Source organism: Suillus paluster, assembly GCF_016628075.1.
Source record: "Suillus paluster strain FC165 chromosome Unknown EDB91scaffold_92, whole genome shotgun sequence".
NCBI lineage: Eukaryota > Fungi > Basidiomycota > Agaricomycetes > Boletales > Suillaceae > Suillus > Suillus paluster.
In genome coordinates, this window is record NW_024537652.1 from 91481 (window position 1) to 104328 (window position 12848).

Genomic DNA, 12848 nt, shown 5'->3' on the forward strand with positions numbered 1-12848 from the left:
AATGCTGGGGATAATTTTTCCAAGTATATCTATCTAGAAATACATTGTAACATGGGAACATATTTTGTATTTTCCTGTATATAAGCTATATCTATTGATGTAGGGCGCTTCAGGGGGTCAAAAAAGTGGGGGAATCTCTTCATATACACTCCCAAATATGTCCTGAATACAATAGAACACTTCCCTATCAAAGGGGCAAAAGTGTGTAAGTGTTCTGTACCCTAGGCTATTTTGAAAGGGCCCTGGAGGAGGAGCAGGCACAGAAATAAACAAAAAAAGCGGACTATTATATTATAATATACATATATATATCAAACTACTACTTATATATGAAGGGAGACCTATTGTGGTGTGGTGGTGAAGCTGCACTGAGGTGGGGAGGGTGTGAGAATAATTGATATTGTGGAGATTCCCAAAATGGGCGATGTTTTTGGTGTTGTGGGGTAATTCCCACACTGTGTGGCTGAAAAATGCGAACATGTGATGTGTGGGAATAATGTGGGGAGGCCTGACATGAGAAGAATAGCTGAGTTTTAAAAATGCGAAAAATGTGGCTGTGTATATTGTTCAGTATGGAAAGTCAGACAACCGTGCTCACATTTGTAAGCATTTTTTGTCACATGCATCACAAAGACTCCGAACACCTTAGTGAGACATAATTAAAGTTTATGACAGTGCTGCGGAGCACACAAAGAATCTCGAAATTCACAAACTAAGTACAAGGCAAGAAACCACATCTATATATTGTGCACAACATTTCCCAATCAAACGCGTCTACATAGTCATTCACTAGCTAGCCTCTAGCTCCCCCACTGACACTGCTGGTGCTAGCTCCCCCACTGACACTGCTGATACTAGCTCCTCTGCTGACACTGATGGTAACCAATACTAGCTCCTCCGCCAACACTGATGGTAACCGTTCAAGTCCAAAGCCACTCCATGTACAATAGTCATTACAAAAATGTTTTTTCTCGAACATACTGACTTTGATCTCTAAGTTGCCGTCGCCAAATATGTCCTTGCCTTGGCTGACTGAACTGAAGTTCTTCAGTATCATAGTGTGTGCTTGTCTGAAATGGAGATCACGTACGGGTGCGTCAGGACTTGAGGGTCTGTAAGAATCTCAGCATCACCTTGAATATAAAATTTTCATGCTAAAATCAACGTACAATATCAAAAAGTATGCACCCTGATAGTCTGATATAAAAGCCAAACTGCCAGTCTTGGCATACTGGATGTGCTGGGTACAAGCCAAAAAAGCGGCTATGTCATAGCTGAACTCATCCACATCAAGCAATGGATTACAATCCATATTGTGGATATACTTGATGAAGTTCCTACTGTCATCATCACCGATCAGTTCCTCAAGCAGAAACCCGGCCCGAGGGGAACATCCTTTTGACTTCTGGTTAAGATCAGACTGCGGTGCCTGACTGTATGACAGTGCGAGGCCTGCTTCAATGAAACACAACCGAGGGATTGTAAAGGGTGGAGGGTCGGTTGAGCGGGCAATGCAGTGATCGATGTAGTTATAGGCGAACTCTAGAAGTGGGCCTGCCCAGTATAGCACATTTGCTTCTCGAAAGAGTTTCGGAATTTCATCAGCTACTGCATACCGCCCAATAACATATCTTCCAGGGGCCTTGCTGCTTCCTGGAGGGTAAATCTTGTGAAAAGGCCGCTTGACTGCCACTTTCTGACGGGGGCATGAACCAAGTCCAGACTCTGGAGCTGCAAAGAGCGTTAGCCAACTGGGATGTGCCGTCTTGAATCCACCAGCACCCAGCATGTTGTCTGAGGAGATGTCGATGGTAAGTTGGCCGTTATAGCACGCCTCAGGATCCAAGCAAAATGCGTGGTACTGCGGCTTATCCAAAATCTCAGACAAGGGGCACTTCGGGATAGGAAAGAAATGTATGTTTTCGTTCTGTAAATTAAGAACTAGCACACACATTAGATTACATATGATAGATGATGGTTTCTCCTACCTTGGCGGACGTCTAAGTCCGCGGTACCCCCTGACTGTAAAACATCCCTCAAATGATTGCGATCAGGAGAGCAAAAGTTTGGCGCAGGTTTCTTGTGAGGAGGTGAGGGAGAGAGACTGCTACTGCTACTCTGAGTCTCAGATCGAGATGGCCTCTTTGAAGACACTTCAGATGATGGAGCGACTGTGCTGTGAAATAGTGAGGTAACGACTGGTGAAGCAGGATGGCGGCGGCGATTGATATCTTCCTAAATATGAGAGTTATATGTAAACATAATATATTGTATTAGACGGCAAAGCACGAACCTCTTCAATCTTATTGAGCCATGATTCATAGTCGTTCCACTGAGCCATGGGCATGACAATGGATACTGTAAAATGTCTTGTTTTGAATACCATAGCACGTGAACCTTTGCGAGAAGGATGCAAGCATTGTGAGTAAAAGTATGGCACATTTTCAGGGTGTGTCGCCAAATCAACCCAGCCTCCATCACGAACTATGAATTTGTCTTGGCGCCACAGAAATCCTGGTGCAAAAGCCTTGATCTTCAGTCCGATAGTATCAAGCACAAGCGCAACAAGGCCAGGTGCGTCGATTCGGGCATCAACATCCTTCTTGCCCTCACAGATGTTCTGAAAGGATATAAGTCAAAGATCTGCTAGTCCTAGTTAAATATGACGTACCCCAAACCCAATTCCACGACCACCCTTCCTCTTGTTGCCACCCTCTCGAACTGCCAAAAGCTCTAAGCTGATGGTTTCTGCGGGAGGCGTAGAGTACGCTTTCTTGGCCCAGTGATCTCGTTGCGCATCATACTGTGCATGATTCACAGAGTAGCCGGGAACTGGAGCAGCATAGATGGCAGAGTGAGATTGCTGAGGATGGGAATTCTGATGCGAGCTGGACGGGATAACTACCATGGGCCCTGCAAGTGGATTGCGTTCATAGGACATTGCAACCACAGGAGGCGGTTGTATGGACACTGAGACATTTAAATTGCTCAGCTGGTAATGATGAAGAGGGAAAGGGGGAGAAACTACTGACAAGATTGTTGTGCAGCATTTACGGACTGCCGAATATCCTGCAGGTCAGGAGAATGTCTGCCTGCGAGTCTTACTCCACTGGGTCATACTCCGGTGGCAGCCTTGCGCTGGTAGCGTTGGTAACATGCCCCACAAACAAACCGTCCAGGTTGCCCATGGACTACTGTGGCAATATAGTGGCAAGGTTCTCCCTTATGGATTTTGGCGGCACATGAGGGGCGTTGGCATACACTGTCTCCTTGCGCATTAGCGTCTTCAGTGAATTGCATAAATACCTCGAGAGACACCATGGAGAATGGGGAGAAGATACTGAGATTTAACAGATACCAGACAGCTTAAATACTCACTATACTGCATCTACTGATGGTTCTATTGATCACGGTGTGAGTCTGGACACCATAAGACCGGTGAGTCCCATGTCAAATCAGACTGATGCTGCAAGACCGGACACCGCGATACCTTATGTTAGAGATGGGCGATACTCATTTGGTGTTGATTGTAACTCACTGGATCCAAGAGGCGACCAATACTCGCTATACTGCATCTACTGATGGTTCTACTGATCATGGTGTGAGTCCGGACACCATAAGACTGGTGAGTCCCATGTCAAATCAGACTGATGCTGCAAGACTGGACACCATGATACCTTATGTTAGAGATGGGCGATACTCATTTAGTGTTGATTGTAACTCACTGGATCTAAGAGGTGATAGGGATAGGCGATACCTGACACATTAATAGACACATTAATATGTATTTTGTGTTCTGAACATGACACCGTACGCACCACCGTAGTTCCACCTCCAAGCCTAAGGGACTCGACTCTCGACTTTACACTCTTTTCGCTATTGAAAGTGGTGAGTCGTGACTTAATGTAAGGCCGGCTCATTCCTGTTACTGTATCCGATGTTTGTAATAAGCAATGCATTGCATCCCTATCTCGGATCCAGAACACTTGCCTTCTCTTCGTGTTGCGCTAATCGGGAGACACATTTCAACAACGCACCCAAATCTGAGTCGATCCTCATCTGCAGGGATGACCGCAGCAGGAACAGGAGAGACTTCCGATGGTGATCGAGGTTCCGTTTCAGCCTGTGGTATTGGTGAGTGGTCTGTATTTCTGGCAATCCAGCGCCATGCTCGTGGAGAATCAGTAATATAGTGACTCACCTGCAGCCTTCTTGATTCTGCAGAAATCCTTGGACTCCTAGGGCTTCATACACACTTCTGTGGCATTGCGACTGTGGCAGTCCTCGTGCGGATCATTTGTAAGTATGCTGGAACAGTATTTAACGACGCTCAACCTCTGCAGCCCATTCGATATGCCTAATCAGTATAAACCCACCCGTATGTCTACATTCAACATGCGTCCAAGTCTGACGACAGTTTTTCTAGCGCTGCTAGATGAGATCGCGCCTCACATTCTCCGGCTGTGGAAGACATGTCAGACCGACAGGAACATGGTCCACATTCTGCGGCAAAAGCATATCGACACAGAACATTATGGTATTGGGTGTGTACACTCGTGTTAGAATATCATTACCGTCTAACTCATCTCTTAAGGCTCACCAAGTTGAGAGAAATTCGGGAGGGCATGGGCCTCCGACGGACACGCCAGCAAGGTCATACCATAGAGTCTATCCGTGATGCTATGATCGATCTCCGTCAGATGTATCTGAAAGCTGGAATCCGCGAGGTGATCAGTCTCCTGTTCCATGAAAGGGATATGAGTGTTGCAAGGTCATGTACCAGTCTACTCCTTCCGCATTTGTTTAAAAACTGACTGATAGTTGAAGGAGTGTAGTATCCTCGTATTTCGCTGTCTATGAGCCTGAACTCGTACGTGAACGTAAATCCAGGTGCCTCAAGAGGAGGCGCTTCTGGGCAGCAGGCGTGAATGATCTATTCGCAGTAGACCAACATGACAAATGGTTGAGGTTTGGTCTTGGTCTCCATACCGGGATCGAACCATTTTCTGGGCGAATTATGTGGATTTGCGTATGGCATTCTAACCGAAATCCGCAGCTCATTTTATCCTACTACCTCAATACAATCGAGGAACTTGGTTGTTCGTTCTCTCATTCTTTATCTCATGCAAATTTGCTGTAATACTAATGTTATACCACTGTAGATATGCTGTTGATCACACAGAGTGATCTAGGCACTGAAAACTTCAGGATTGCCAATGCTCAAACTCTCCTTCGTCAGTGCTATGATCCCGACCTTCGAGGAATGCTGCAGCACCGCTGGATGCGTTCCAAAAAAAATGTCATGCCCGAAATTACCTGGTCCCAGTTACGACGATGTTTCACACCGGCCTTTGAGACACTTCTTGATCACGGTGTCAACGAGGGTTGGTATGACGTCAGAAACACTCTTCAAAAGTTTGTATCTTTCATCTTAGTCTCACTATGTGATAAATATAATTTCGTGCATCTTAGTATGGTATTTTGCTGGGTATTTATCCCTTGGCTTCAGCAAGAATTAGATGTGTATTGGGACCGCATCAATAATACAGCCAGGAGGTGTGATCGAAATAAGGCAGGTACATTCAACATCAGTGGCATCATCTGACCTTCTATCAGATACTCCCACACGGTGTCCCAAGCCTCATTTACGACTCCCCCAAAGACTTCAATGCTTTAGATTTCAAGGTAAGTCTCATGAGTCATGTTGGATGTGGATGATTGGATGACATGTGCTCTAGGTTACCATAGACCGTGATGGCGTGGATCATGTCCGTGAACTTTACATCAATTCTGCTCATCCCGTGTTCGACATCGTGCCACCCACACTTGGGGACTTTATTCAGCACTGTTATGATGAAATGGGTTGCCCTGAAGTCACACGCACGAATGTTTGGATAGTTTATAGGAACTTACTCTCCATCCTGCAACTTGCGGATAACGTACCACCCACTTTATTACCAAACGAGGCTGAGGAAGATAGTGTATTGCCTTTACTTGAGGGCTGCTCCGATTTACCATTCTGTGAGGAGCCAAATGGCCCTTACTATATGGGCGGAGTGGGTGGTGGGTTAGGCTTAGGTATGGGGTATAATTCTGTTCAATTTGGCTACCCACTGATGTCCGTGAAGATACTGCCCATCACAGTGAGCTGGACACTCTAGCTGATGCAGATGAACCCGACGTCTCACATCCCATCGAACAACCAGATTTCGATCATACAGGGTTGGTAATCTGGGATTTCTCAGACAATGAAAGCATTGAAGCTGCAGATGAATGGTGACCCTTGCTCTGTGTTATATTTTTCCTGGCATTAGTTTGTTGTGTATCTACTATCTTGGCACTATAGATGTATCTGGTTTCTTGTCTCGTACTTAGTTTGTGAATTTCGAGATTCTTTGTGCGCTCCGCTGTCATAAACTTTAATTATGCCCCACCAAGGTGTTCGGAGTCTTTTTGATGCACGTGACGAAAAATGCTTACAAATGTGAGCACGGTTGTCTGACTTTCCATAGTTCAGATCTCATAGGAGATCACAATCGAGATCAAGAATATCAACTATTATATAAGCGGGACAACAGGTACAGAGCAGCAGGAGCAAGGTAATAGATAATGGATAATGAAGGATATCCTCAAGGGTCCATGACAAGGAAGTATAATCACATGTCTCCAGTTAGCCATGGTTATCCATAATACTGCCAGGAGCAGGTGGCTCTGGTCATATTACTTAATGTTTATGCCATTAGCTAGTGCATGGTTCGATTGCGACAAAATGACTGTTCTTTATAAGTCATGGATATAGAATGAGAAAAGTGCAGTCCAAGAGTTTGCATTCTATAATGTAAAACATAATTTACTGGAAGTCCCTCAGCTTTACAATGCGATGTCGAGCTATGTACACCCATGCCTTGATAGACGCTGTTATGTAATCAACATCAGGTCATAGCGAGTTACCTTCCATTCAGTGATGTACGTGTAACGTAGTATAAATAGGTACAATGGAGAAATCCGAAAGTACAAGTGAAACAATCCTCCTATTGCTATCTATAAAGCATCGTCTCGAACCTCTCGCTCGTATCCCTCATTTATATGATATCCCAACAGCGGCAATTAATATCTCGTAATCCCGACCATCAAGCAAATAATTTACAGCTACCTTCATATCGATAAGACCAGATTTCATTTTATTCCCCTTACCACTTCTGTTTACTTGTCACGGTGCAGCTCGACAAACAAAAGGGTCCCGCTCGTTACGATATTTGGGCGCGCGAAGTACCCCAGAATGGTAAGCTCGGAGTCCGCTTTATATTGGTCACTGAGCTGCGACAACGTGTGTCTGTCACCTCTCACAGTGCACGACTATATTGATTGACAATATTGTGGTGCCATGATGTACCGCTAGACTAGACCATTGTCTTTATGATTGACCATGCTGATTCCTCGTAGTGACACGAGTTCAGTGTTACTCGGAGGTTTCAGCATGCTCCACTCAGGGCTAGCAACTGGTCATTAGCGCGATGGCTTTCTCTTCGAATGACTGGCTCAGTGATGTCAGGATGATCCGACCGATCAGAGCGTCGGATGAGTGACCATTTTGGGGTACTTCGCGCGCCCAAATATCGTAACGAGCGGGACTCTTTTGTTTGTTGAGCTCCACAAGTAAACAGAAGCGGTAAGGGGAATAAAATGAAATCTGGTCTATCGATATGAAGGTAGCTATAAGTACGCCGTTTACTCATTGTAGCCTATTGACCCCCCCTCACAATGTAACCGAAACTAGTACTAGTGTTGGTCCACTCTTGGGCCCCGATATAAAAACAATGACCTCCTTCTATCACTAAGTCTGTTACCAAGTTCTACTTTGTTACCATCCTTTGCTCTTACAGCCAATGCGTTCTTTCCTTCTACCAGTCCTTTCATTTACACTTGGCCTCGCCGCTAGTGCCATTGCCGACCCCATAATCTCTCGTTGGCAGCTTCACGAAAAACGTTCACATATACCCGCAGGATGGACCCGCGAGCGAACGCTCGATCCGTCTGCCTCGATTCCTTTACGATTTGCGCTTGCCCAGCCAAATATCGAGCATATCGAAGCGCAGCTCTACGAAGTTTCGCATCCTGACTCACCCAATTACGGGAACCATTGGTCTCCAGGTCAGGTTGCAGCCAAGTTTGCGCCAAGTACCGAATCTATCGAGACCGTGCGCACATGGTTGATCGAGAGCGGTGTGGAACCCCACCGCGTAAAAATCTCACCTACGAAGGGGTGGCTCGAAGTCACTTCTACTGTCGAAGAGGCTGAAAATCTCTTGCTTGCTGAATACCATGTTTACAATCATTAAACGGGTACAAAACATATCGGTTAGTTTCAAGTTAGATTCATGTCCATACGACCTAATTTCAAATTTTAACTACAGCCTGCGACAGTTACCATTTGCCAGAGCATGTCGGCCCGCATGTCGACTTTGTGACACCGACCATTCATTTTGATGTCAAGATTCGAAAGCGTAATCAACACAATAGAGTCCCGATCGGTCAACCTGGTCAGGGTAGCGGTCCCAAGACGACCGGTGCAGTCCAAGACATCATCAGTCAACTCAAGGATTGTGATAAGCAGACCACGCCAATTTGCTTGAGGACGCTATATGGACTTTGGTATCAGCCAGTCTCCGGTAAAAACAACAGTTACGGAATTGGTATGTGCACTAGTCGTGCAATTATGCGAGGGGCTGACGACCACGAAGTGGAGTATACCCCACAGGCCTATCTCCAGTCTGATCTCGATATGTTCGCAAAGAACTTTTCAACTGGTCTCGAAGGTGTTTCCCCTACGATGGTTTCAATAGATGGAGGTACTGTTGCAAATTATTCGCCGCAGAAAGCGACTGACTAAGTAGGTCGTGTTAGGCTACCTCCAGACTACAAACATGTCTTTTGACTACAATGGGGAATCTAACCTCGACCTCCAGTATGGGATGACCCTGGTCACAAAGGGACAAGACGTCACTCTTTACCAAGTTGGAGATGCAGTTGAAGGTATGAAGATGACCGGTAGGTCCAACATGCGAGGCTGACTGCGCTGACATTTAGGTGCTTCTTTCAATACCTTCCTTGATGCCCTTGATGGAGACTATTGCACTTACGACGGCGGCGATGACCCCTCTCAGGATCCTGTTTATCCTGACACCGCCGATGGTGGATACACGGGTAAGATTTTATATATTTTACCATATTTTAATTATATTTCGCGGCACAATGTAGGCACTGAGGATTGCGGAACTGTCAAGCCCGCCAACGTCATCTCCACGTCCTCCGGATACAACGAGGCTGACCTCTCTGCCGCCTATGCTATTCGCCAATGCAATGAGTACGCAAAACTCGGCCTCTTGGGCGTCACCGTCCTCTACAGTTCGGGAGATTCGGGTGTTGCAGGCAGTAACGGGTACTGTTTGAATCCCGATGGTAACGCAGATTATCTTGCATAGTATCATTAAACCCCGGACTTATTTTGTTGTCGCAGGTACTCAGACCGCAGATGGTGCAATCTTCAATCCCTCCTTCCCTGCTACATGTCCATATGTCACTTCGGTTGGTGCCACTCAAGTCAGCCCCGGCTAGTCTGTATGGGCCCCCGAAAATGCGTGTGAGCAGATCATCTACTCTGGCGGTGGATTCAGCAACTACTTTGGTATGCCCGACTATCAGAAGGGAGCGGTCGAAGGGTACCTACTACCTAGTAGCTAATCCGATCTCGTATTCGAAGAATATTTACAACTCCACCGGAACGGTACGTTTCTTAGCAGTGTACTTAAGGACAGTCCTGAGAGTTGTCGCAGTCTCGCGCATATCCCGATCTTTCTGCCAATGGAGCGAACTACGCCGTTGCTGTTGATGGTAACTTCACTCTCGTCTACGGAACGTCTGCATCTACACCTGTCGTCGGTGCTATCTTGACCATGGTGAACGACGCTCGCCTCGCGCTCGGTAAATCAACGCTCGGGTTCATCAACCCTACTGTGGGTCACATCACCCCTTTGTTTTTCAAATTGCTGCTGACATTGCACACTTATGAAGATCTACTCTGTTGATTTCGCAGGGGGTTTTAAGGATGTCACCAACGGAACGAATCCGGGGTGTGGCACTGTGGGATTCAATGCGACCAAAGGTTGGGATCCTGTCACTGGCCTCGGGACGCCCTACTTTCCTTCACTGCTTGCCAAATGGCTGGCTCTCAAGTAAGCTGTTTCTACGCAGAGGACTTTCAACTGTACTCGGACTCGGATTATATCCATACCCTCCCTCGCTGACGTGAATGACTACTTATTGGAATACCTATACGTGCCTCTCTAACCCTTGTATTGGACGCGACGCAGTGCTCTCTGTTTGAGGTAAGCTTGTACGACCAGTTGTTCAATCCTGGTCGAGTGATAGATTCAGTACACGTATTGATAGAAGGGGGACAAGTAAGTAACCTTTGCTTCACCATCATAGCTGTTCCTTGCCTGAGTACGCCCTTGAATAACTGCGCCCCGAGGCCACGGTATAGGGCGAAGAATCCGCCAGCGGTATAAATTCCTAGGAGTGACGATCGAATTGAAATGTACTGTGATGAATTGTTGGCGGAATTAGATATACGAGAAGCTTGTACCACAGTCTTTGCGAGAAGCAGTGGGTATAACATAATGACGGCTTTGTGAGTCGCGTGTTAGTACTTGTTTGACAACAGCATTGGAGACGCGACTCGCCTACGGAATTTGCAAGCGCGCCTCCTAGGAAGGAATGGCCTGGGGGCGGCGCAGCGCGTTCTTTACCCTTGAGCATCACTCGTCTATATTGCTGGAACAGATAGAGCGTGACCGCGGGGTTGAGTGAGAGGATAAAATTGGATGAGAATCCTATGGCCATTATCATAAGTGCTGATAGCCGAGTGAGCGCTTCATGAAAACCAAACCTTTCCAGAATCCACGCAACCCTTCTTCCCGAAGGATTTGTTGACAAACCCCCGTGAATCGCGACGCTTCTCCTTGTGCTGAGGAGTCCTCGCTCATTCGAGCAGTCTGTAAGCGCACCGTAACGAGATTGAGAGGTGTCGTGATGGATCTGCTTGCAATGCCTGCTGCGTAACCAATTGCAAGCTCCTGTGGAAGAGACAACATGGCTGCCTTCGATTTTCCATTTCCACGAACGACGAATTCTCGCAGGAAGGAATACACGTAGTAATACAGAAAGCTAAAACGATTATGAACTACTCTTGATTCTTAAACGCAAGTTGTAGAAGCTACTGACCTTGAAAGCAGGGTAGCACCGGTGTCCGCCCAAATGCCGTCGTAGAACGATGATAGTCCATAGGTGTGAATCTGCTTGCGTATGGATGTACCCTTTTCCGTGGCCTGTATACGGGTTGTAATGAGATCGAGAGGGTAGGTCAGCGCATTGGCGCTCGCTGCACCTAGCGAGCCTGATGCTGCCTGAACGAAAGGTGGTAGAACGCTGGTCATGATAGTCGAGTTTGGGAGCAGCTGATCAAGACAGAACCTGCGAACCACACAAGCGCTTTAGCAGTAGTGCAGGCGAACAAGGTGGTAATCACATGCCAGCGCCAGCGCATATCGTGAGACGACGCTAACGCTGTATGGAACTACCATACATCAACTTCGTTTCGACGTTGCATCAACCTCGAATTCTCATTCAAGAAAGAACAATCGTCTTTCTTCTACTCGGTATGACTATGGGCCATGGAGAACATCTTATCCAGTCTAACTTTGGGGCCTCCCAAAGTCCCCCGACTAGTGACCAGCTGCCGGTCGTCAGTTTTCTTTCAGGCACGAATACCCTCAGTAGTACACAGAACTACTGAGGACATTGAGAGGACAGCCGCGTTCTTTCATTTTTGAGTCCAAGTAGTAAATATTTATCCACATACACGACGTTCCTGCTGGGTTCCCCGTGGAGCGACCCCAGCAATTCTCCCTTCGAGCGAATAACTTGCTACGGTGGCAGGTGGCCAGCACGCGGAACGTCGGTGCATATTGGTGCTACCTTGTAACTGAACTCATGCTGGTGAGAAAACAGAACGATGCACAAGGGACAAACTCATCTCGCCTCCGAGTCACGACGAGACAGTTGTCCTCAGACTCTTTGCAATTATGCATGTTGCTCACTTCTGGTTTCGTATTCGATGATGGTTCGCGAGTGGAAGCCGACCTTGTCATCTTCGCAACTGGGTACGTCCTCCAACGACCTATCAGTCTGATCGCCAAGCCCAGCTCGACTCGGAGGTTCTCAAATACCACAATTACAGTCAAGAACATTTTCGAGCCCAAGGTTGCAGATGATATCCACGACTTTGGGGGTGAGATAAAGATTGGGTGTCAGTATGACTTCCAAACCACTCCTGCTTTGATTTGATCGTGCTACTCAGGCATGCTTGTTCTGTTGACAAGGGTCTTTTGTTTGCAGAGGGCAATCTCTTCGCTACACGACTTTTACTCCCTGTCCTCGGATTACTGATAAAGGCGAGGGAGTTGTCCAAATAAGAGTGCCTATACCACTGGCTGACATGTGCTTCAGTATCTCAGCAAGAATCACCATGCGCCATCCTCTGCCATTTCTACCGGCGCAGGGTGGCACTTCACAGGATGCGAAAGCGCTCCATAATATCTGGGACATGCGTCGCAGGAATAAGTGGGCTTTCAATGCGACGAATGCAGGCACATAATTTCAACCCGGCGATCTACAACATCATGCATGTGTCCACAGAGAGATGTGTGACGTAATTGCCAGATCACATTTGCTTGCGAAGGCTGCATTCCGTTTGAATTAGCTTAGGTTTGAACATCCAGTCTCTTTGA

General features: G+C 46.8%; 4 protein-coding genes across 4 annotated transcripts; 2 read left to right on the forward strand and 2 right to left on the reverse strand.

Moving 5' to 3' along the window:
• Positions 1-1129: 1129 nt before the first annotated feature.
• On the reverse strand, positions 1130-1789 carry EDB91DRAFT_1061027 (uncharacterized protein; the record flags this gene model as incomplete). The annotated part of the gene is made up of 1 exon (XM_041314397.1): positions 1130-1789. The coding sequence occupies one exon, from the start codon at positions 1787-1789 to the stop codon at positions 1130-1132; it is 660 nt and encodes a 219-aa protein (XP_041171902.1).
• A 2606-nt stretch (positions 1790-4395) lies between these two features.
• On the forward strand, positions 4396-6161 carry EDB91DRAFT_1060983 (uncharacterized protein; the record flags this gene model as incomplete). The annotated part of the gene is made up of 7 exons (XM_041314392.1): positions 4396-4544; positions 4595-4771; positions 4828-5099; positions 5163-5415; positions 5473-5523; positions 5577-5685; positions 5739-6161. 7 exons carry the CDS (start codon positions 4396-4398, stop codon positions 6159-6161), a joined length of 1434 nt encoding a protein of 477 aa, XP_041171903.1.
• Positions 6162-7886: 1725 nt separating this feature from the next.
• Positions 7887-10719, forward strand: EDB91DRAFT_1315760 (peptidase S8/S53 domain-containing protein; the record flags this gene model as incomplete). Its single annotated transcript, XM_041325167.1, has 11 exons — positions 7887-8324; positions 8441-8693; positions 8742-8849; positions 8905-9033; positions 9088-9204; positions 9259-9459; positions 9518-9600; positions 9649-9711; positions 9761-9784; positions 9834-10013; positions 10072-10719. 11 exons carry the CDS (start codon positions 7887-7889, stop codon positions 10234-10236), a joined length of 1761 nt encoding a protein of 586 aa, XP_041171904.1. The 3' UTR covers positions 10237-10719.
• Positions 10215-11666, reverse strand: EDB91DRAFT_888463 (mitochondrial carrier domain-containing protein). Its single transcript, XM_041328727.1, has 5 exons — positions 11284-11666; positions 10949-11226; positions 10743-10892; positions 10470-10686; positions 10215-10413 (listed from the first exon to the last, which is right to left on the reverse strand). Exons 1-5 carry the CDS (start codon positions 11493-11495, stop codon positions 10344-10346), a joined length of 927 nt encoding a protein of 308 aa, XP_041171905.1. The 5' UTR covers positions 11496-11666; the 3' UTR covers positions 10215-10343.
• Positions 11667-12848: the final 1182 nt, after the last annotated feature.

Coding starts and splice junctions, on each gene's coding strand:
- EDB91DRAFT_888463 (XM_041328727.1), bottom strand. CDS start 11,495: ATGACCAGCGTTCTACCACCTTTCGTTCAGGCAGCATCAGGCTCGCTA. Junction 10,687..10,742: donor CGCGCTTGCAAATTCCGTAG/GCGAGTCGCGTC, acceptor CGACTCACAAAG/CCGTCATTATGTTATACCCA. Junction 10,414..10,469: donor GCTATGATGGTGAAGCAAAG/GTTACTTACTTG, acceptor TCACTCGACCAG/GATTGAACAACTGGTCGTAC.